We start from the raw sequence: 25,410 nt of genomic DNA, 5'->3' as shown, positions 1-25,410 counted from the left end.
AGGAGCACTTTAACCGCTTCCATACAGAGCAGTTAGACCCCCTTCCTGCCCAGACCAATTTTCAGCTTTCAGGACTCTCACACTTTGAATGACAATTGCTCAGTCATGCTACACTGTAACCAAACAAAATTTTTATCATTTTTTTCACACAAATAGAGCTTTCTTTTGGTGGTATTTGATCACAACTGGGGTTTTTTTTTTCCGTGATATAAGCAAAAAAAGAGCAAAAATTTTGCAAAAAAAACACTTTTTTTTAGTTTCTATTATAAAATTTTGCAAAAAATTAATTTTTCTTCATACATTTGGGCCAAAATTTATACTGCTACATATCTCTGGTAAAATTAACCCAAATTAGTGTATATTATTTAGTCTGTGTGAAAGTTATTGAGTCTAGAAGCTATGGTACCAATTACTGAAAATTGATCACACCAGATGTACTGATGGCCTATCTCCTTTCTTGAGGCCCTGAAATGTCAGGACAGTACAAATACCCCCCAAATGACCCTTTTTTGTAAAGTAGACAGTCCAAGGTATTTAGTAAGAGGCATGGTGAGTTTTTTGAAGTTATAATTTTTTCCCACAATTCTTGGGAAAATGAAGAAAACATTTTTTTTTCTTTTTTTTTCCCAAAACTTTGTCAATTTATAAGCTATTTCTAACACATAGCATGTACACAGCAAAAATGACACCCCAAAATTCATTCTGCTACTCCTTCTGAGTATGGTGATACCACATGTGTGAGACTTTTACACAGCCTGGCCACAAAAAGAGACTCCACGTCCAAGTAGCACCATAAGGCGTTTTAGGAGCATAAATACACATAAAACTTTCTTACTACCTATCACACTTTTCAAGGCCCTAGAGCATCAATACAATGGAAAAGTCCACAAAATGACCCCATTTTGGAAAGCAAACACTCCAACGTATATTCTATGAGGCATTATGGGTCCTTTGAACATGTCATTTTTTTCCACAAGTTTTTGGAAAATGTGGGAAAAAAATAAAAACTTTTTTTTTTACACAAAGTTGTAAATTTATAGAATATTCCTAACACATAGCATGTACATAGCAAAAATGACACCCCAAAATACATTCTGCCACTCCTCCTGAGTATGGCAATACCACATGTGTGAGACTTTTTCACAGCCTAGCCATATAGAGGGGCCTAAACATCCAAGGAGCATCATCATGCATCCCAGCCACTTGCCTAGGCCTATTTTTGACATTTGGTGTTTACAAGCTAAAATCAGTTGTTTTTGCTAGAAAACTACTTAGAACCCCAAAACATTATATATTTTTTTTTAGCAGATACCCTAGAGAATAAAATGGAGATTATTGCAATATTTTTTATCACACCGTATTTGCGCAGCGGTCTTCCAAACGCAATTGTTTGGGAAAAAAATCACTTTTTTTAATTAAAAAATAAGAAAACAGTAAAGTTAGCCCAATTGTTTTCCATAATGTGAAAGATAATGTTACGCCGAGTAAATAGATACCCAACATGTCATGCTTCAAAATTGCACACGCTCACAGAATGGTGACAAACTTTGGTACTTAAAAATCCCCATAGGCGACATTTTAAAAATTTCTACAGGTTGCTATCTTAGAGTTACAGAGGAGGTCTAGGGCTCAAATTATTGCTCTTGCTCTAACGATCGCGACGATACCTCACATGTGTAGTTTGAACACTGTTTACATATGTGGGCGGGATTTCCGTATGCGTTCGCTTCTGCGCGCGAGCTCGCGGGGACAGGGCGCTTTAATTTTTTTTTTTTTTTTTTTTTACTATTTATTTTATTTATTATTTTTTATTTTTACACTGTTTTTTTAAAAAAAAAAAAAAATTTATCATTTTTATTTCTATTACAAGAAATGTAAACATTACTTGTAATAGAAAAAGGCACGACAGGACCTCTTTTTTGTGAGATCTGGGGTCAAAAAGTCCTCAGATCTCACAAGTACACTAAAAGATAGAAAAAATAAAAAAAAAAAAATTAAAAAAAAACTAAATAAAATGAAAAAAAAAAAAGGGACCTTTAAAATGGTTGCTAGGCAATGACGTTTGCCGTAGCTCCGGTCCTCCAAGACCATAGAGTCAAGTGAGGGCAAGCTTGCCCTCACTCGACATCATGTCTGTGAGGATCTGGGACCGGATCGTTTTCCCCGCTGCCGGCGGGTCCGGTAAACGGGGAAAAGTACCAGAATGCAGCGGGAGGGGGGGGGGGCACCTCTTCCGCCACCCCGGAAGGGTGATCCCGCGGCGAATCCGCCGCTGGGACCACCCTTATCGGAAAGCCAACCGTCCACCGTTTAAAAAAATACCAGGGTTATGGCAGCTATCTGCTGCCATAACACCGGTATTTAGGTTTAAACGGACGACGTATATAAACCTTTTTGGACTTGGACATGGTGGCTGTATGAAGGGTGACAGGTACTCGGGTACTTTGCTGGGCAGGTGACAGGTACTCTGGTACTGATGAGCAAGTGGCAGGTACTCGGGTACTCCGATAGGCAGGTGACAGGTACTCGGGTACTCTTATGGGCAGGTGACAGGCAGGTGATAGGTACTGATGAGTAGTACTGATACTGATAGGTGATACTGATACTGTACTGATGATGGGTACGGATGATCAGTACTGATACTAATAGGTGATAGGTACTGATGGGTACTGATGAGTACTGATGAGTAGTGATGGGTAATGATGAGCAGGTGGCAAGTACTCGGGTACTTCAGGTGTCAGGTACTCTGATGAGCAGGTGGAAGGTACTCGGGTACTCTGTTGGGTAGGTGACAGGTACTTGGGTACTCTGATGGGTAGGTGACAGGTACTCGGGTACTCCGATGACGGGTACTCAAAGTACCAGAGTACCTGTCGTCAGAGTACCCGAGTACCTGTCATCAGAGTACCCGAGTACCTGTCATCAGAGTACCCGAGTACCCGTCATCAGAGTATCCGAGTACCCGTCATCAGCGTACCCGAGTACCTGTCATCAGAGTACCCCAGTACCTGTCATCAGAGTACCCGAGTACCCATCATCAGAGTACCCGAGTACCTGTCACCAGCCCATCAGAGTACCTGTCATCAGAGTACCCGAGTACCTGTCACCAGCCCATCAGAGTACCCGAGTACCTGCCATCAGAGTACCCGAGTACCTGTCATCAGAGTACCCGAGTACCTGTCATCAGAGTACCCGAGTACCTGTCATCAGAGTACCCGAGTACCTGTCATCAGAGTACCCGAGTACCTGTCATCAGCCCATCAGAGTACCCGAGTACCTGTCATCAGAGTACCTGATGGGCTGGTGACAGGTACTCGGGTACTTTGATGGGCTAGTGACAGGTGCTTTTTATTGGGGGGGGGGCAATCAGTGTGTTTGGGGTGCACTGTACTTGGTAACTAGCTGTTACCACAATCTCCTCCTCACACAGGATCAGTGTGTGAGGAGGAGAAAATGGTGACAGCTAGTTACCGTGTTCTCTGATGACATTTGTGACCGGCTGTGATTGGACACAGCAGGTCACGTGGTAAAGAGCCAATTTCATTGGCTCTTTACCTAGATCGGGGATCGACTCTGTCCGAGGGACGAGCCTCGTCCCCGATCGCCGCGCTGCGCGCCCCCGGGGGCGCGCATTAAGGAAGGAACGAGCGGCTCGCGCTGGAGCCGCTCATGTGATCGGCTGTGATTGACACAGCCGATCACGTGGTAAACAGCCAATTTCATTGGCTGTTTACCTTGATCGGGGTTGGGCTCAGTCCGAGGGACGAGCCTCACCCCCGATCGCCGCGCTGCGCGCCCCCGGGGGCGCGCAGTAGCGGGGAGATCCGGGCGCCGTCATATGACGTCCGCCCGGATCGAGAAAGGATTTGTGCCGACGTCATTTGACATGACGCGGTACGGAAGGGGTTAACATGGATTTACTGGATTTGAACATTGGGAATTTTTTATGAACCATGTATATTTCCTTTGATTTTTCAAGGAATTCTATCAGCGTTAAAGCGGACCTTCAGTCATTTTTTCATCTTTCCATCTATTAAATCTTCTTTTTCATCTTTCCATCTATAAAATTGTGTGTCTGTGTGCCTCTGTAAATCCAGGAAGTAAAGAGGCAGCAGCTTCAGCTGCCCACAGGTAAAATGGCTGCAGCCAGACTTAGTGGAGGGAGATTTCTACAGCATATTTGGCAAGTACAGAATCACAGTATATATAAAATAATATGCAAAGTGGTTGGAAGCTTCAGAATGGCAAAGATGTTTTTATTACAAATTATGTTCATTTATAATGAACAGATTGCAGTTCCTCTTTAACTGAATGTTGGTCTTAATACAATACTGTTTATGTATGGTGATTTTAGCGCAGCACTTTTTTAGATACACATTTAGTGGGAGGGATGCTATTATGTATGTGTTTGCAGCTTTAAATCAATTTAAATTAAAATTGATAACACCTTTGCGCATTTCTTTCCTTTTGTTAAAACTTATAATATGCACCTTTTGATTTTTTCTCTTTTGATTTTTTGAAGTGCAAATCTTTTGTGATTAGTGCTCTGCCCAAAAGACTGCTTCAGCTAATCTCTTTAATACATTTGTGGAAATTTCAAGCACTGTGTAAACTATAAATGGTTTAATAAATACTACATATCAATAAGAAAATATACGGTAGATCTTTGTTGATTGTATTGTACTATTTATGACATATAAATAACACTGACATATTTCAAGTTAGTTTTGATATTTCAGTAAAGGTAAAAGGTGCCATTTCACAAAATTCTAATATGTACTCTTATTTAGGAAATACAAATTTCAGTATAAAAATATATATACAACTGTTGCAAGTAATAAAAATATTACATTAAAAATGAAGTTCAAGTCATGATGTTAACATTTGTATACATGCAAGAAGAATGTGCATTGATATAGGAATATTTTATTAGTCAGTCTATGCAAACCAGGAACAGTTAAAGGACGGTGAAGGTACTAGTTGGCAGCAACCAGACAATGAAGCCATGCTGTAGTTCCCTGCAATGGTGACATTTGATGTACCATTGATAGCCACCCTAAAAATGAAAAAGGCAATAAGATTAGTGAGTTTTAATGTCATTATTTCTAACTTATAAAACATTAAAGGCAACCAAAACATTTTGTTAGTTTTAGATGGAATAGACATAGGTTAGAAACTCTGAAATATAACAAAACATAGTGGCTATTATTGTTAAAGGAAACTGTCCATCTAACACATAAGTCCATAAAAATATTCTTAAAACATAAGTAAAAATTATATAATGTCCTTCTTGAACATGCAGTAGTTCCAAAGAAGTTAAAGAGGAAGTAAATTCTGCCCCGAGTGCGCTGTCTCAATGCAGCCAGTATAACAAAGCTTTCCATTACATTCTGCCTAGTTAGTGATCCATTCGGAAATTTCTTACTGTTATTTGTTGTGTTTTTTATTTTCTTCCTTCATGTCTGAGCCATCTTGTTTATTGTCTTCCGAAGCAGCAGCGGTGTTGGCTTCTGCCCTCTCTGTCTCTCCCATAAACTCGCACATGCCCAGTGGGGTTTTAAGCAAGCCTCATTTTCATTCCAGATTACCATGGCTCCTGTCCCTTGCTATGCACGGATGGTTACACCCCTGTGATGTTGCAAGTTACATGGGGGTGTACACAGGAAATTCTGAATGGATCTGTACTCTCGCGGGATTGCAGAGCAATGCCGCAGAAAGGACATGACAGAGCCACGGCATGTTACTGAAAGAACTAACGGCACGATACACGTGCCGTAAACTGGGGGCATTCTGCGTATGTGCCGGTAAAGTCATAGAACTAAACAGTGATAGATTGCAGGAAAAATAAGCCGATTAGAAGAGATCTAGAAACAGTGATTTATAGAGTATGTGCTAATTATTTAAATGGGGAAAATTGTATTGGGCGAGTTTACTTCCACTTTAAGTTCAAAAGCAGAGAAAATATTTTCTCCACTCATTGTGTACCTCCACCCTTAAATGAAAATATTAAGAACCACTGTTTATCCACCTTCAACAAACATCACACTGTGCACCTTACCAGTTTCTCAGATCTCACATGCTGGACATATGCCCTGTATGGAAAGTAACTTGCTAAAACTTGATGTAGCCCATACCAATGCCATAGCTCCCAACAGTCCCTGATTTCGAGGGACTATCCCTGATTTGGAACAAAGTCCCTCTTTCTTTCTCATTTACCCTCATTTTAGTATGATCTATATAGTTGTATTTATAATGCACTTTTTATCTTTCAAATAGTGTTTCCCAGTGCTGAACATTTCATTTTCTAAATTGCTGCATTTGTAAATTTCAAAAGCCAGGATAAAGGAATAGCAGTGGTAAAAAAAAAAAAAAACACTTGTGGGCTTAACAAATCATTTTTGTTGTGTAATTCTTCTTCTTTTTTTTTTTTTTTTCAAGAAAATAATCTTTTATTGAGCTGAACATTTTTTTCATATTACAAGCATTTTGAGAAAAAGGTATAAAAAGAACATACAGCAGAGCACAATATATAACACAGTTCCATACAGTTCAAGATGTAGAAATTCACATACAATCAGGTCATAGTCAGTTATAAGTGCAACTGTAGAAGAACAGCCATAGTGCAAAGATCAGAGCTCAATCACAGTATATCTGGTCAGGTAAACAAAAGCATCCTAACCGAAAAATAGTGTGCGTTTTTTGAGAGGGAAACAGGGAAAGGAACAAGTGGGAAAGGGGGAAAGGGGAACATTTCCACTGGAGAAAATATAGGACAACTCAAACAGCATTAGGAGATCCAATGAAGCTCATCACATCAAAAGTCTGTCCATCGCCAACTGGGAAGGAGCCCGGGACGGGTCATCCAACCATGGTTGCCACAGAGAATAAAACTTTTTGTGTGCCTTACGATGTTGGTAGGTAACTTTTTCTCTAATCAACAAATTATTGACTTGTTCAACCCATTGCGCAGTCGTTGGCACACTGGAGGCGATCCAATATCTAGCAATCAATTTGCGAGCCACATACAGCAGTCGAAGGACCACCGTATGGGCATGTGGGGTTAAAGTTTCTTCCTCCAGCGCCCCAAGCAGACACACAACCAGATCCTTAGGCAAGCGAAAGTTATAAACTCCGGATATAGAGTCAATTACCTCGCTCCAATATCTGAATAACTTGGGACATCTCCAAAGCATATGGATAAGAGTGCCTTGATCTCTGTTACATTTGGGACAGGTATCATTGTCCCTGCGCCCCCATTTGAAGAGCTGAACTGGGGTGCGATAAGCCCTATGAAACAAAAATATATAGGAAAGTTTCTGTGATGCTGACACCGAGACCAACGGTATAGAGGAGAGACACAACTCCCAAGTTTCGCCATCAATGGGGCCCAAGTCCCTCTCCCAGCCCACACAGGCCGGAAGGGAAGCCGGGTCCTGCAAGGTGGCCAACAGGGTGAGATATATCCTAGATATCACGCCCCGTTTGTCAGTAGATTTAAAAACGTCTAACGTCAGGGTATGTTCCGTCAGCCTAAGTGGGACCGTCCGTGACTGGATAGATATGGCATGGCGCAACTGCAGATACTTAAAAAAGAAGTGCCTGGGCAGATCAAATTCCTGTTGAAGTTCCTGAAAAGACTTCAGCACCCCCTCCCATCGATAAACCTGCACAAAGAACGCAGGTCCCCGCGACTTCTAGCACTCCACTCCCTCCAACAGAGACAACTCCCGATAATTGGAATTCCGCCACAGCGAAGTACCGTGGAAGAACCCCTTGATTCGGAGCATTCTCCGCACACATTGCCATAAGGTAAGGAAGAGTCTGATCGTCGGGAACGAGGTCTGCAAGTGCATGAACCCCGCCTCCAGATGCGTAAACGCTGTGTATGGGGCGTCCGGGGGGACTAAGAGGGCACGGATGGGGTCAGAACGATCCTGCAGTTCCCAGCCTCCCAGGTGCTGCACCTGTGAGGCAAGAAAGTACACTCTAGGATTGGGGACCGCGAGTCCCCCACATTCCTTACTCATCTGCAGAGTAGTAAGTCTAATACGAGCCATCCATTTTTTCCAAATTAGATCGCGAAACAAGGACTCCACACGTAGTAACCATCGCTTCGGGATCAAGAGAGGAGCATTGTGCAAAACGTAAAGAAGCTGAGGTGCCCAAATCATCTTAACCAGGTTAACCCGCCCCACCCTCGACAAAGGAAGTTTACACCACGCTGTACATTTAAGCTGAAATTTATGAAGCAGGGGCACTAGATTAAGTTCAAGAAATCGTCCCACATCAGGGGTCACCTGGATACCCAAGTACTTGAATTGTTCAACCACGCGCACAACTGCCGCTTGTTCAGGTAGGGGGGCAGTAATAGGATCCAGAGGCATGAGGACTGACTTATCCCAGTTTATAGAGAACCCGGAGAAGGATCCGAAAAAGTCAATAAGAGACATGACTTCACTCAGAGACCCCCCCCCGTGTCCCCCAAATAGAGCAAGATGTCCTGTAATTCTTCTTTAAGGGGGCTTGGTAGGGTGTGTGTCCTATCCTACAAACGTTTGCAATAGGTGTCCCTTGCTCCCATCTCAAAACGTTGGGAGGTATGCCAATGCACCCCAGCAAGGTACTGTAGTTGACAAATGCTTTGTGGCAATAGGAAGGTGTATTATCTAAGTGTTTTGGGGTGCCATTTTTTGCAATGCACTTGTAACACCCTAAAGGTAGGTGCTAGGTAAAACTATAGTGGGCCTTGTCTGCCTAACAGCAGATTTGTGATTTATTTAGCTAGGGTGTCAGGGCTTCTAGATGTGCCTGCTGAGGGTAGAAGTATCCCCACTGGCTCCTGTGAGAGGATTCTCATAGGGCAGTGTGGGAAGCCCAATCAGGGGACACATCCCAGCTTGTAACTATCCCAGAAAGCAGATTATGCTTCAAAGGATTCTGGGAGTGGGTATAAGTTTGGGGGGAAGTGCGTGGCACAGTGTCTTTGGCGGGAGCAGAGTCCCAGGAAGGAGAGTGCGGTTGTCTCTCCTCCTGTCTGAGGAAGGTGGATGTCTCAGGTTGTCGCCTGAGTGTCCAGAGAGTGCTGAGTTGAGCTGAGGGGATCCGGTGTGCCGAGAGCCTGCGGAGAGAGAGAGGGGGGTCCAGTCTCAGGAAAGCCTACACAGGTCGTGAGTACCGAGGATTGCCCTTGGGGGTCTGCCTGAAGTTAGAGGGGACCACTCTGGAAGAGGTTCTGGGATCCAGTGTCAGCTAGCTGTAAAGGGGGTACCTAGGTTGAGGACCCTGAAGCTACAGAGGGGGTACATAGTCAGTGGACCCTGAAGAGTTCAAGGTCAAAGTGGGCACCTGCAGTTTGGGCCCTGAATTGCACAGAGCGTGCCAGTTAAAGTGACAGCTATACAGAGTTCTTCTATATACTACCTCAAGCTGTGCCAGGCGGGGAAAATATTCAGTGACTTTCACAGTACAACAGTGTCAGGAGTTCTACAGTTCTCAGTCTTGGATCTTCTGGACTATAAGTCGAGGATTCAGCACTTCCTCTGTTCTACAGAGTGTTCTCAGTGTCAGTGAGCATTGGCTGGCGTCAAGGAAGCGCCAACGGGCATTTCAGAAGTAAAGTCCCAATTGTAATTAGTTAAGCCTCAAGGAGTATCCCACTCATTCCCTTCTCCTATCCCCTAATCCCAATAAAAACCACAAACAAAGATGCCGGAGTTGTCGCTGCTTCAGTTATTACACCCAGGGTCACAGCTCACATGGGCTGGAGAGATTACCGGTACTAATGGCAGACCCACATCAGGCCATATGCCTGGAAACCTTGCTACACACTTATGTAGGCATAAAGCAATACTACCCATTGCTGTAACATGTATGATAATGTGTGTCATAACGCATAATCACAGTGAAACAATGTGAACCTGTCCATACACAGATTTTGCGCAACTCTGCATGTAGTCATCATGAATTTCCTTGTTGGATGAAACTTTTATATCAGGATCCCAAAAGTAAATACTATAATACTTAAAGAGGTTGTAAACCCATAAATTTTATTATTTTTTTTTAACCTGAAAGAGAAACACATAATGAGCTAGTATGCATCGCATACTAGCTCATTATGAAATACTTACCTTAGAACGAGCCCCCGTCGTGCTGCTCGCTTACCTGTATGATGGGCGACATGTTCAGTCGCCCGTCTTCCGGGATTGCGGCATCCGGCCATCTGATTGGCCGGAGCCGCGGTGACGTCACTCCCGCGCACGTGCGTGGGAGCCGACGGTCACGGCACGGGGCTCTGAAGGAACGGCACCAGCGGCCGTTCCTTCAGAGCGCATGCGCCAGTGACGTCACTGGCTGCATGTAAGGTAAATATCTCCTAAACGGTAAATGTTTAGGAGATATTTACAGTACCTATAGGTAAGCCTTATCATAGGCTTAACTATAGGTAAAAGTTGCAGAGGAGGGTTTACTTCCTCTTTAGTAAGCACAAGAAATTAAGCTAAAATGTTACCAAGCATGAGAAAAGCAGATTATTACAACCAAAACATACTGGTGGATACAGTATATACATACATACACACACTATATGTATTTCTTTTAGAGATTCCACACTGCTGGGATTGCTTGACACTGTGGGGGGGGGGGGGGGGGGGGATTTACTAAAGCTGGTGCACACATCATTTGGTGCAGCTGTGCATAGTAACCAATCAGTTTCTAGGTTTTTTTGTCAAAGCTTTATTGAACGAGCTGAAGTTAGAAGCTGATTGATTAATATGTGCAGCTGCACCAGATTCTGTGTGCACCAGTATCGTAAATCTCCCACTATGGACTATTTTTTTATGGTCACTACGGATAGGAAGAATTCCAATTTCTGATGGGAGTATCTGCCCTCTAAAAGATTATATAAGACATCATTTGACTCAACATTTTTAATACTGAAATAGAAAGAATGACCTTTAATTTAAGTACCTAAAATAAACACAGCCTTTACCTAGATAATTTGTAACAGATTTTTATCTTTACTTACCTGTATTTCTTTACTGATAACAATCACTATTTGCCTTAGAAGAAAAGTGTCCTTATTATTGTGGAAAGCAAGTGTTATCTAAATAATTTCACATACTTACTGTTTATATAAAGTCGAGCAGCAGTCAATTATTTCCGGTGAGCTAGCAGGCAAAGCTGTGGAATTAAGGAAGGAATTTTCTAATATATCCAAACATGATCCTTGTGTTACTGGTGGAGATAATATTCCTGCAAATGTCAGAAAAATTATAATTGGATAACAGCTAATAAAACTTTGTATACATATAGACATAAAAATAGGATTTTGACCTATTGTAAAATCCTTTCCTTGGCAATCACTAATGCAATTTGCTATGCGTTCCAGAATGGTCCTGTGTGTGTTTGGTGTGGTGTGATGCGATTTTCATCTCCATAGAGTCTGATGGAAACTGCAAGGAAAACACATAGGTACTCAAAGACTATGCAATACCAGTGCAATTTTTAGCAGACTGTAGTGTCTTTCTGAGCTGATTTCCAGAGAGAGAGATGGAGATAATAATCACTGCATTCAATTTGCATTGGAATCCCATCTGAATTGCATGTGAACCCGCATGAAGTTGCGCTGGACATTATCCTTGAAATCGCACCACATAAATGTGATCATAGGCTTAGGGACACATGGTCAATATGAATTCTGAAATGTAAGGGTTATACTGCTGTTTACAGGACAACTGGACACTGGTAAACAAAAAAGCTGTTAGTCAGCCACGTAAAACCACTCGTACTCCCCTCATAATGTTTTGTAGAAAAGCGGTAGAAGGATCTTAAAGTAAGAGGAGTGGGACCTGCATCTCTTAATGAACTACAAATAAATGATTTTAAGGGGGCGTGGCGACCGCCGAGCAAGATGGCCGCATAGGTTGAGAGCTCCAGGCGGCATCCGGCTTCTGCTATATCTACGGCCCATCACAGCGTCCTCACAGACAACAGCTACCCCGATCCTGATAGGGGAACACCTGCTCCACACAGCCACGATGGCTAGGAGACGAACGGCGGCACCCGCCGTCTGGAAACTCTCGGACTTTTTCCTCCCGGCGACTCACGGTCTTCGGCAACATGGCGCCGGAGACCGCTCGATTCACCAGCCGCCTCGCCCTCTAGGGGCAGAGTCGCCGGCGGATGACGTCACCCGGAGCGGTCCCGCCACACGAACGGAGATACCCGCGCTGATGCGGTCTGAGAGGTCCACAGACTCCTCTCCCTCAACTCCTTCCACCCAAAGCCCGGCCAAGTCAAGGCCCAGAAGGGAAGACAGCCCACCGCCTCTCGATCTGGCATCCATGGAGGTGAGCAACCCCAGCACTGCGCCCTGTACACCTTGGGCCTACACCCCTCCTCCTGATCCTTTTGCCAACCTAGTTACAACTGGGCAGCCTGTATCTGACACCAGTCTAAAGGACATGCTTTCCATGCTTCACACCTCTATGCAAGCAAATATCCTTGCCTCCATATCTTATTGCCATAAAGAATTGCATGGCATGGGGGATAGAGTCAATGCTGTCGAAACGAGAATGGAAGAATTTACCGTCTCTTACAATACTATGGTAGATGCCCACACCTCCCACCAGGAGGACATCCGTCACATACAGGCAAAACTTGCAGATCTCGAGGACCATTCGAGACGCAACAATCTGAAGATCAGGGGCATACCAGAATCAGTTCTTCCAGCCCAATTACCCTTATATGTGAAGGACTTATTCCAAAAAGCAGTGCCTGATCTTTCCAATGCAGATCTCACAATAGATCGCATACATCGGATCCCTAAGCCCTCATTCCTCCCACAAGAGATTCCACGTGACGTTTTGTTGCGGATCCATTTCTTCCAGGCAAAGGAACGGATTCTAGAAGCCTTCCGTCGCAAAGATCGCCTCCCTGAGCAAGCAATACCATTGCAAGTCATGCCTGACTATTCCCAATATACCCTCCAACTCAGAAGGAACCTCAACTCCATCACGAAAGCCTTGCGGAACAACAAGATCATGTATAAGTGGAAATACCCAGCGAAACTCTGTGTGACCCAACAAGGCTCTACTTCTCACATAGTCTCCGTGGACCAAGGCATCCGCCTCCTCCGACAGTGGAACGTCATCCCTGAACCGACGGACCAGCAACGCCCGACTGCGGGACCCCCACCTTCTCGCCTTCAACAGGAATGGCATGTTGTCCCCGGACCCTCCAAGTCCTCACGCCATAACAAGTGAGGATGGCTATGTGAACATTAGCCGGGTGCGCCTGACCCTCCTGCCTTTGGTAGCACTCACCACCGTGCTCCTTACCCCACCGCCCTCGCAGTTATTGCTGCACCTTTGACCCATCAGGGTCATGCCTTTTTATCCCCTATGTGTTTTGTTTGTTGTGTTTTTTCTCTTTTTTTCCTGTCACTTGTCGTTTTGCAGAACAGGACTCTCTACCGACCCATGGATCAACCTTCAATTGCATCGTTCGGATACGGCTAATTTCCACCACCAAGTTGGACATTCTACTCTTCCACGCCTGCTGTTACATGGACAATGTCGGACATGTGCGTTCGCTGTGTCAACATGGTACCGTGAGTTTACGCCTCAGCTGCTAGCCTTTATACACGCTATTTAGATCTCTATTTCCCACTGCAGTGATGTACACAATGTTTTGGTTCACATGCTAATGTCATGATGTCTTTAAATTTGCTATCCCTTAACGTTAAGGGTTTAAATCACCCGGTAAAGCGCTTCTCCATGTGGAGGGAGGCTCAGACACACAAAGTGGATATCCTGGCTATACAGGAGACGCACTTCAAGCAGGGACATATTCCCAAATGTACGCACCAGAACTTCCCGCACATTTTCCAGGCTTCGGCCTCTGAGAAGAAGAGGGGGGTAATGGTGGCTGTCCGCGACTCGGTGTGCTTCACCTACTCCAAGGTGGTGCAGGACATCGAGGGGCGATATCTAATCATTAACTGTACCATAGATGGTTGTATGTATACCTTGGTTAATGTCTATGCTCCCAATGTACACCAATTAAGGTTCCTGCGCAAGCTTTGCTGTAAGGTCAACAAAATCAAAACGGGCAGACTAATCATGTGTGGAGACTTCAATTTGGTAGCGGACCACGCCGTGGACTCGTCCTCTAAGAGGAGCCAATCCACGCCATCCCTTGCATCCCTTATCCACTCCGAGGGACTCCACGACGTGTGGCGCTACCAACACGCTGAGGAGAGGGACTATTCCTTCTTCTCGGCCGTCCATAATTCTTACACAAGGATTGATATGTTTCTGGTGGACACCTCAACTGTCCCCCATGTCCTACATACGTCCATCTCCCCCATTACTTAGTCGGATCACGCTGCCATTCATATGTCCTTGTCAATCAAACCTGTTTCCCCGACCACATTCATTTGGAGGTGTAATAATTCTATTCTTTCAGACCCAGACTCCCTCACACATTTACAAACCCGACTGCGAGAATTTTCAAATATCAATGCCACTCCCGACATGGACCCCTTCACTCTATGGAACGCTCATAAAGTGTTCGCTAGAGGCCTACTTATTCAAATGGGCTCCAGGTTGAAGAAGAAATTTCAACTTCGCTTCACTGAACTGATTACCCAAATAAAGGACCTGGATGATTCCAACAAAAAGGCTCCCTCTGCCACTAATGCTACCCGACTTTCCTCCCTTAGACTGGATCTACGTAGGCTCCTGACAGAAAAACATGATATCATGCTGGCACGCCTTCGTTTACGATACTATACGTCACACAACAAGGCTGGGAAATTTTTGGCCTCCAGACTTAAAGCCAAACGGACTAGGACCAAAATAGATCACATCTTCCACCAGCACAATGATCAAAAGTTAACTCACCCCCAAAAAATAGCAGATGCATTTGCTGACTACTATGCCACCTTATACAATCTAAGCTCAGATCCCTCCACCCCCCAACCCACAAATGAGGGCATTCAGGCGTTTCTCCAGCGCCTACAATTGCCAACTATCTCGAGTGAAGCTCTTTCCTATCTAAATAGTCCCTTTACATTACAGGAACTTACCAAGACGTTTCGTTCCCTTCCCATGAACAAATCGCCGGGCCCCGATGGTCTAACCAATGAATACCTCCGATCCCTACAAGAAATACTATCCCCGCACCTACTTAATGTTTTCACTGAAGCAACAGCTCAAGGACACTTCCCAAGCGAGATGTTACAGGCCAACATCACCACCCTCCCCAAACCTGGTAAACCCCCCACTACCCCTGCCAACTTTAGACCAATTTCGCTTTTAAACAATGATGTTAAGCTTTATGCCAAGCTCGTAGCTAACCGCCTGGCACAATTTCTGCCTTCACTGCTCGGGGGTGATCAGATGGGATTCGTCAGGGGACGCCAGGCACCTGATGCTACGAGGCGTGTTATAAACTTGTTACACCACGCTGAAAAACACAAAACGCCTTCTCTGCTTCTATCCATAGACGCAGAGAAGGCGTTTGATCGAGTGCACTGGGAATACATGCGGGCGGTCCTACATAAATTTGGGTTCACAGGTCCTATTGTTTCATCAATATTAGCCCTCTACTCCACACCATCGGCCAAAGTGCTCTCGGCAGGGACGCTGTCCAAATCGTTTTCCATTACTAATGGGACGAGGCAGGGATGCCCATTATCACCCCTTATTTTTAATTTATTGATTGAACCCCTGGCTGAGTCACTCCGAACAGATCCGTTGGTCTCTGGTTTTAAACTGGGTCATAATAGCCATGTTATTACATTATTTGCGGATGACGTCATCTTAAGCCTGACGAACCCTATCGTGTCCCTCCCTGCAGCACATCGAATATTGCAAAATTTTATTGCAGTGTCGTACTATAAGGTAAATTTTGGTAAATCTGTTATCCTTAATATGAATGTTCACTCCTCTACCCTCCACCATCTCCAGACCACACTACCTTACACGTGGACCTCCCAGTCCCTGCCTTACCTAGGTATCCAGATCTCGTTCCCGCTGTCTACCCTCCTTCTCTCCAACCTAAAACCCCTATCAGCATCCATCTCCAAAGACGTAATCACGCTTAGGCCCTCCGAGCTCTCTTGGGCTGGCAGAATAGCCGCCTTTAAAATGGTATGTCTTCCGAAAATTCTTTACATTTTCCGTACGCTCCCCATACCCATTCCCAAAAAGTTCTTAGACCCGCTATCTAAACTACTGAGAGCGTTTGTATGGCAGAAAAGAAGAGCAAGATGTAAATACTCCCATATGCTACGTCATAAGCAAGTAGGAGGCTTGGGTATGCCAGATATTGTAGACTACTATCACGCAACCAGGCTAGCACCACTCCGTAACTGGTTTTCCAACCCCCAATCTCTCCCCTGGATCCCAGTGGAGGCTGCATTGTCCAACGTGGCAGACCTTAGCCTTCTCTTGCTAGCCAACATATGGAGGCCCCTGACCCTGTCCTCCCTGCCCCCCACGATTAGAGCTTCTATCCAGTCCTGGAGACTCCTGTGTACCCACTTCTCACATGCTACTCCTACCTTGACAATTCCCTTCCCGATGGCGGTACTCAATGTGCTGATCCCGTTCTCTTCCGTTGCCCAATTCTTGTCCGCGGGTATATTACAGATTTCCCAACTGTACCAAGGACGATCCCTACGTCCATTCAAGGAACTCCAACAGGAGTTTGCCTTGCCCACCAGAGCTGCATACACATATAATAGTATATCCAGCTTCCTACGCAAATTTCCCCCGCCAACCCCTTCCATCCTTGTATCCGTATGGAAATTTTTTACGGACCCGACGGTCCCCACTAAAGGTATATCCTTATTTTATAATATGTTTGGGTGCAAAACTAACTTTGTGGAGACTCCACACATGATTAAGTGGGAGGAGGAACTTCAACTGACATTCTCTGATAAGCAATGGCAAATAGCTATCCGGTCCTCCTACAATACTTCCCAATGCGTCAATCATTGGGAACAGACGCAAAAGATCATTACCAGATGGTATCTCACGCCTTATAGGCTTTCTAAAATATACCCAACCCATAGCCCACTATGTTAGCGCAACTGTGACCGACCAGGCACACTACTACATGTTTTCTGGTCCTGCTTGGAACTGACAAGCTACTGGAGAAGGGTATTTGAAGTTCTATCCGACATCACTGGGATCCTCCGCAAACCCAATCCGGCAATGGCCCTTCTCTCTCTGGGGATGGATGGTATCCCTCTAGATATGAGAACATCCATTGCAAGACACTGGAAACAACCGGTGGCCCCATCTCATCTGGAGGTGGTAAAGCTGGTTAATCTCCAATACTCTTTGGAAAAAGCCTACGCTTACTCAGTTGCACGAGGAGCTAAATTCCATAAAGACTGGCACATGTGGACCCATAGCCGATACTATATTCCTGCCACATGAGGTTGATGCTTTGTTTCCTTGTTCCTTGTTTACTGCTCGTTTGCTGCTCGGCAGCACTTGCCTTATTGAGACAGTATCTTGACTAACTGTTCGGCAATATTGTTTATGAGCTACAACTTGTACTTTTGACCACGTTTATGCGATACCTGTTCAAGTTCTGTATCGAGTTTCTGCATACCCATATTTTTTTTTTATTTCTCTTATTGTATTGTTTTGTTTTGTTTTGTGTAGTTTATTGACTATGATTACATTCTCTTCGTGATTGTATTGTTCATTTATATGCTCTAAAATCAATAAAAATTTATTGAAAGTAAATAAATGATTTTAAGAGATGTCTTTTTTTCTACTCATTCATTAAGAGACAGGGGGTCAGAAGGAATACCAAGACGTATGGGATGTCAAAAAAGCTGCCCAACAGTAGGGTGGGCAACACAGCAAACAAAATACTAGCAAAAAACAACTAGGTGAAAAGAACTGGGAGCTCAAAGCACTGCCTGAAGGTACATATATCCATAGCTAGCATTAGATGAGGCCTGAACATCCACCTGATAATTTTTAAAACTTAGAGAATCTGTGAACAGACAACCAACTGGCATTGATAGTATTGATGTAAACCTGTAATTATGCCATGCTGACTCTAAGACTGATAACTAAGTGATCACATGACCACTGATTGCTCTCCACTATTCTCCTCCAGCGCTTGCTGGAATACCAGGCTGGCAAGGGGGTGGGTGCAGCTGGCTCCAGCTCTAAGCTCTCTGGCTCCAGCTCTCAGACATGTGCTGAAAGGCAGAGCCAGCTGTCAATCAGGTAGTAGGGTGAATCTAAACAATGTTGTTGAGATTGCCCAAACCACCTAGAAATGGTGGAATAATAAGCAGATTTTCCCTTAGGTTGATATACTGGAATGCTGAAAAGGTCAGTCTGAAAGATGTAGCTGAGATAAACTCGAACAGCTCATACCATATCCAAGCAATAAAGCAAAATTCCCCTTAGGATGTACCAGTGGAGGACAGAGAAATGTAAATGCCTGGTTAAGGTAAAAGGAAGAAACCAGGAAGGAAATATGCTATAGGCCCCAAGACAGCCATGTCTCTGTACAGATGGAGAAAAGGTTTCTTTGCTACACAAGGCCACTATTTCAGAAACTCCAATCCAAGAACTGATAGGAATATAGAAGGCCACCTTGTGAATGAGAATTGACAGAGAAATATTTGTGATAGTTTCAAAGGGCAGTTTATGAAGAGCAACAGAACCAGTTAAGGTCCCACAAAATCACAGGTGGATATACAGGTGGAGCTATATGAGCCACACTCTTTACCGTAAAGGGAGAGCAAACCAACCAAAAGTTGATACAAACCAGATTTTAGATGGATCCCACGGAATACTAACTGGGACGAAACTGCCTTGTTGCAAACTATGTGAAGCGTGCTTTCCAAATGTGATGGTAGACCCTGTGAAACGTGAATTTTCTAACTTAATGAACATAGGAATACCTGAATCAAATAGGCCTCTATCCCTTAGGATGTAGGCTTCAACAGCAATGTGGCCAAATCCAGTGTACTCAATACAGGGTGGTAAACTTGTCTTTAGAACATCTGGGAGAGCCCACAGGGTTTCTCCAAGGGATCTGATGAAGTCTGAGTACCACATCCACCTGACCCTTTTTGATACAATGATAATCTGTAGTATACCCTCCACTTTGATCATTGAGCAGATGAGGTTTAAACTTGAAAGGAGGAAAGGCATAGATTAGATTGAACTGATCCCACATAGTCACAAGAGCATCTACTGCCATGACTAGAGGATCCTTGGATCTGGAAACAAACTTGCTAGCTGGTTGGTGAATCAGGAAGCGAGGAGGTCCATGTCCATCATTCCTCATCTGCAGCAGAGTTCCTGAAACACTTCGGGGTGAAGAGTTGAACAGTTTCTGGACTGCAGAGCCTGGAGTTTGTCTCAATTAAAAAAGATTCTGGACTGAGCAGTATCTAGGAGAAGTGCTAACTTCTGAAGATTCAGGATCTATGTAGAGCTTAAAAGGTCTTTTTGACATTGACTGATATAGTCTGAGCCAACTGTTCTTTTATCCGGGACGTTCCAATAGCCCACAATGGGAACATCCTGTGATTGTAACAGAACAAATAGTGGGGCTATCGCCTTGGTGAAAAATCAGGGTACAGTGGTCAGATCAAAGGGAAAGGCTACAAACTGGTAGTGTTCTGTAGCTAAAACCTGGGTTGCTTTGATGCACTACAAAGGAGGAGACATGCAAGTAAACATCTTAATATTCACAGAGGCCAGAAAATCTCCCAAATGGAGGGAAGCAATGACTTATCTGGTTGATTCTATGTTGAATTCTTGCACCTGAACAAAGACACTTCCGGGTAGGGTGCATGCACCGCTGGTGACCCGACCTTGCTGTGATTAAACACAGCAGATGTCGATCACCAGGTGCCAGCCAATGGTTTACCACTGGCACCCTGCGATCATCATTAATTTACACAGGACAGAGCCCTGCCTATGTAAACAAGGCAGAACCCTGTCCTGTCAGTTGGGAAGTAATAGATTTTCTTTCCCCGCAAAGCAGGGAATAAAATCTGTTACTTCCCCTAGTAAAAGCACACAGTACACCAAAACACTGGCTAGGCACTGACTAGGCAAACACTGGCTAGACACACATTTAACCCTTTGATTGCCCTTCCCAGTCGGTCTCATTAGTAAAGTAAGAGTGCATATTTTTAGCACTCACTGTATTAGTGTCACTGGTTTCTAAAAAGTGTAAAAGGTGTCAGGTTAGTGCCTGAATGTCTGCCGCAAAATCGCAGTTCCACTATAAGTCGCTGATCGCCACCATTACTAGTAAAAATAAATAAATAAATAAAAATTCCAGTATTTATCCCATTGTTTGTAGACGCTATAACTATTGTGCAAACCAATCAATATTTGCTTAATGGGATTTTTTTTAGAGTACACATTGGCCTAAATTTGTCAAGAAATTAGATTTTTTACGTTTTTACTGAAAATATTTTATAGCAGAAAGCAAAAAATATTTTTTTTTTTTTTTCCGGTATTTTTCTGTTTTTAGCACATAAAAACCCCACAGTGGTGATGAAATATGACCAAAAGAAAGCTCTATTTGTGGAGGAAAGGACTTACATTTAATTTGGGTACAGTGTTGCATAACTGGGCAATTATCAGTTAAAGTAATGTAGTGCTATGTCACAAAAAATGGCCTGGTCATGAAGGGGGTAAATCTTCAAGCGGTTAAAGACATCCCCACCAGCATGGTATACCTACCTTTCAATCTCTTGCCATCCATTTTACGCACGACTAGAAGAAGCCCTGTGTAAGCTCCAAGTTCACCCCCATCAAAACTTATAGAGTGCTAAGTGCCTCCATGTGATATTTTAATCAACCTTCTAGCTTCAGAAACAGGGATAAAATTGAAAATTGCAAACCTAGATATACTATCCAATATAAACTTTAAGTTTCTGTTTTGTTTAGTGCACAATTCTTATTTTAGATAGTACCTGCAATACAAGCTGTCATAAAGCAAGCCACTGTACCAGCGATCATAGCTCGGATAGCACCTGCGGCAATGTCACTTTTTCTGCTAGGGGCCATGGAACCTAAAATACATTAGCAAAGCCAACATGATGAAACAAATAAACAATTTTAAGCAATATGGCATTTGGTGTATTAAATGTCCAAATGCTAAATACTTGGGCTGCAGGCCATGCTCACAAGTTCTGTAATGTAAATTGGCCTTTAGGCTAGTAACACTTTAAATTTGTTTCATTTTCTAGGATTTGTACGATCTGGGCTGCCATCGGGGGGGGGGGGGGGCGGGACAGCCCATACACATGTAGGGGACCCAGGCATCCTGAGGGGCCCGGGCCGCAACCAACCAGTAGTTGCTGGGTCCAACCCCCCCAGAGCATCCTGCCAAATACCCAGTCAGTGTCCCTGCTGCCACAGCTGCCCTGCTCAGCAACAGCGCAGGATGTGAAGCAATCAGAACTGTCCATCCACCGCCGCCTCAGTGATAGCGTTTAGTTGCTAGGATCACCAATGTCCTAGCAACCAATCACATGCTTGCCCCACCCCCAGGCCCCAGCATTCAGAGGAGGAGGAAGTTCCTCCTCCAAACTTATGCTGTCCCAGTGCCCAGCCTTCCAGCTTCTACCTGTCCTGTAACCAACTACTGCAATGAGAAGGAATAGATCCTGATGTAAGCTAGGGTCTTCACAATGCTTCCTCCTCCTCCCCTTCCACTACCCCAATTATTCTATGCACTTCCCTTCTAACTTTGGGGACCCTATTGAAAGGGAATGGGCTCTAGGGACCATGATGTAAGGGGGGACTTTGGGATCCTAATATAAGGGGAGACTTTGGGGCCCCTAATGAAAGTGGGGTCTCTCATGCAAGGGCGAACTCTGGGGACCCTAATTTAAGGAGGGGAAACTCTGAGGACCCTGATGTAAAGGGGAAACTCTGGGGACCCTGATATAAGAAGGGACTCTTGGGACCCTGATGTAAGGGGGGATGACTCTGGGAACACTAATGAAAGGAGGGGGAGTCTGGGGACCCTGATGTAAGGGGGGGGACTTTGGAAGCCACAATGAAAGGGGTAAACTCTGATTAACAGGGTCAGGCCCAGGGGGCCCATGCCTACAGCTGTGTGAGGGGCCCCAAAATTTCTGATGGCTGCCCTGTGTACGATTACCATAGTTTCTAAATATTAGCTCTTTGAATAATAGTTGAAGTATTGTGCTGTCTCATTGCTCTAATATATTGTACAGTATATAATCATTTGTAGAGTAAAAAACGGTTGCCTGCACAAAATAACTTTGGCTGTCATGTTCCGTTTAGTTGTTAGCAATTGTAAAGCAAATACAAAGGTATGATAGAGGATCAGCACTCGTTAAATAATGATAAAACCTATTAATTATTGCATCAGTTTAAAAGCATCACAGAATCTGTGTACTGCATTGCTGGACCATAATGCATTCAGACCTTTGTAAAATCCCCTATGCAAAAGACACAGAAAGTATTTAAATACTCTGTTCATGTTATGCAAACACCTCTGCTCCCTAAAGTTACCCAATCGAGTTCAAACTCCAAAGGAGACTAGGTTAAATAAACATTATCACATAAAAGGATAGTATTTCAAACTATTTTTAACCACAACTTGAAACCTTAGTTCACAGTATATGTTTAAAAACAATACAAAATCAAAAAATTGATGCAAACAACATAAACATCAAAATAAGAACAGACCTGTTGATGTATAGACTCTTCATGTGAAAAAAACAGTCATGTGAAAACGTATGTGCATTCCATGGAAGCTGTTGACTTTTCCCATATAATTTAACGGACAAAAATTACATTTTGAGTCAATTGGATAAAGGTGATATACATGACCAAATAACACATAAAATTGATATGATGTGGGGGGCGTGGCCTGGAGCGGCATGCAGTAGGACGCAAGTGAGAAGAGCTCCGCCGGCCGTTACTCCTAAAACCCTTTCATCCTGCACCCTTTCATCCTGCACTGCCTCCCACGTACCTCCGGAAGGTCCCCGGGCACCCCGCAGCATGTCGCCGCCCAAGAAACCGGCAGATGTGACCGCCAAATTGGACAAATTCCGCCGTCAGGAGAAGGACCTGCGGGCCCAAGATGGCGCTGCGGCGGGAGCGGAGGTAAGCTCGGCGGGAGCCGAGACAGCCCGAGTCCTGGATGCCATCTCACAGTGCCAGGCAACCCTCACCTCCAAGATAGAGGAGGTCAAGGTAGACATATCCTTGATTCGGCAAGACCTTCAGAAGGTGAGGGACAGGGTCACAGAGACAGAGCAGAGGATTAGTGGGGTTGAGGACTCCATCCCCGCCTTGCAGCACCTGTCTGACAATCTCCAGCTACAAGTCACGCAGTTATTATCAAAGCAGGATGATATGGAGAATAGATTGCGGAGATGCAACATCAGACTGATAGGCCTGCCTGAGGGAGCGGAGGGATCCCATCCATCCGACTTTCTGGAACGCCTGCTCACGGATACTTATGGCCGTGAGGCCTTCTCCCCCACTTTTGTGGTGGAGCGGGCTCACCGCCTTTCGGGTAGGCCACCACCTCAAGGAGCACCCCCACGCACTTTTATAGCCAAACTCCTGAACTTCAGGGACAGGGACACCGTTCTCAGGCTCTCCAGGGAGAAAGGCAACATCCCTTTTGGCAATGGGAGACTGGCTGTCTTCCCCGACTTCTCAGCGGAGGTCCAGAAGAAACAAAAAACCTTTCTCGAGGCTAAACGCAGACTCTGGATTAAGCATATTAAATATGCCATGCTGTATCCTGCCCGCCTTCGTGTGGAAGGTGCAGACAGAGTCCATTTTTTTGATGATCCGGAAGCCGCCATCTCCTGGCTGGAACACATGGAGGCACGAGGCTGAGTGTGCCTCCTGCCTCCCTCCTGGGAACTCCCTGCCTTTCCTTTATAGGATCTGATCTCTATCATTGTTGAACTGCTGTTACTGAATCTTCACCCTCCTTGGGCGTTTATAACCTGGCATGGGGCTCTTTCCTTGTGCACTGTCCCTGTGTCTGCCTACGGAAATGCACGCTATCACCAGCTGCTGTCCTGGCTCCCCCGGAGGGGAGGCATGTTTCCCCTTATGTTTACAAGTGCCGGAACCATCTCCTTTTATCCACTGCCCTTTCCAGTTTACCTGCACCTGGCATGGAAGCCAACATCCTTGGACCCCGACGGAGCGACCCCCTCAACTTTGCCCTTTTTACTTGAACCCTCTCCCCCCCCCCCCCAAATCTTTTTTTTTTTCCCTTTTTGTATTTTGCATCCCCATTTTTTCTTTTTCCCTTTTCACTCATGTTGTGTCCTACTTCTATGCCATGCTACCCAGCGAAGTTTCGCTCTCCACGACAGCCTATGTTAGGCGTACCCAGCGACTGCCACTCTGCCATCGTTATGGCTGGCAGACTCAGTACTCTATTTCACAGACCTTTGGATTCCCCTCCTCCTTTCTTCTCCTGTTCTACTACAACTCTTCTGCAGTACTGGGCCTGTGTGTTTTTTTTTCTCCCTTTTTTTTTCTCCCCCCCCCTCGGGGAGATTTCTCATCCCTCCTGGATGAGCGGTTGGATTGGGATTCTTCAAGCCCGCACGAGTTGGGGTGTGTGCAGGGCAGGGTGGGGGGGATGATCTGTCTTTATTGATGCCATGCATTTTTTGTGTTTTTTCTTGCCTTAGAAGTGTGCTCTTCCTACATGCAAACGTAGTGCTTGTTCCTTTACTTGCTGAAATCGATGTGACCAACCTTACTGTGTATATTTGTTATGTAAAATGCAACCCGAGTGCTTGTACTGAGGGCCGAACGGCACTCCTGGAGCTCCTTTATGCTATATTGTCCGCCTTCCACTATGTCGCGCCTTAAGTTTTTGACATGGAATGTCCGCGGCCTTAGAGACAGGGTCAAGCGGACGGCAGTATTTGATGTGCTTAAACGCCATAGGGCGGATGTTGTCGTCCTATTGGAGACCCATCTTGATGACGATTTACAACAGGCGCTGCGGCGCCCGTGGATAGGCTGGACGTTTCAATCCCTGTTTACCTCACATTCCCGTGGGGTGGCGGTTTTGATTTCGAAATCTGTCCACTTTGAGCTCCGGGGGTCCCAAGTAGACCCAATGGGCAGGTATGTGTTCCTTGACGTGCTGCTTTGTGGGGAACCTTACCTGCTTATGGCATTCTATGTCCCGCCCCCTTTCTCCTCTGCTGTTCTTCTCGAAGGTCTGGATTATATGCTGTTCCACCCCCATGTTCCTGTTATTTGGCTGGGTGATATTAATAATACACTGAACCCTAGTATGGATAGGATGCACGTCTCTGGGACTGACCGAGCGCTGCCCACCACCACTAGATTTGCCTGATTGTTGGAGGAA

At 44.8% G+C, this 25,410-nt stretch overlaps 1 protein-coding gene across 1 annotated transcript in view; it reads right to left on the bottom strand.

Moving 5' to 3' along the window:
• Window positions 1–4,661: 4,661 nt before the first annotated feature.
• The window catches only part of SLC28A3 (solute carrier family 28 member 3), a 114,110-nt gene continuing 93,361 nt past the window's right edge, over window positions 4,662–25,410 (bottom strand). Inside the window, exons 16-18 of the mRNA XM_082265603.1 lie at window positions 20,984–21,082; window positions 11,124–11,250; window positions 4,662–5,056 (exon numbers count right to left, since the gene is read on the bottom strand). Of these exons, the coding sequence (XP_082121729.1) occupies window positions 4,939–5,056; window positions 11,124–11,250; window positions 20,984–21,082 (344 nt within the window). The 3' untranslated portion in view covers window positions 4,662–4,938. The remainder of the gene's footprint in view (window positions 5,057–11,123; window positions 11,251–20,983; window positions 21,083–25,410) is intronic.

This window comes from Pelophylax lessonae (assembly GCF_965119305.1).
Source record: "Pelophylax lessonae genome assembly, chromosome: 1".
Taxonomy (NCBI): Eukaryota; Metazoa; Chordata; class Amphibia; order Anura; family Ranidae; genus Pelophylax; species Pelophylax lessonae.
This window is presented reverse-complemented; position numbering and strand designations above follow the sequence as displayed.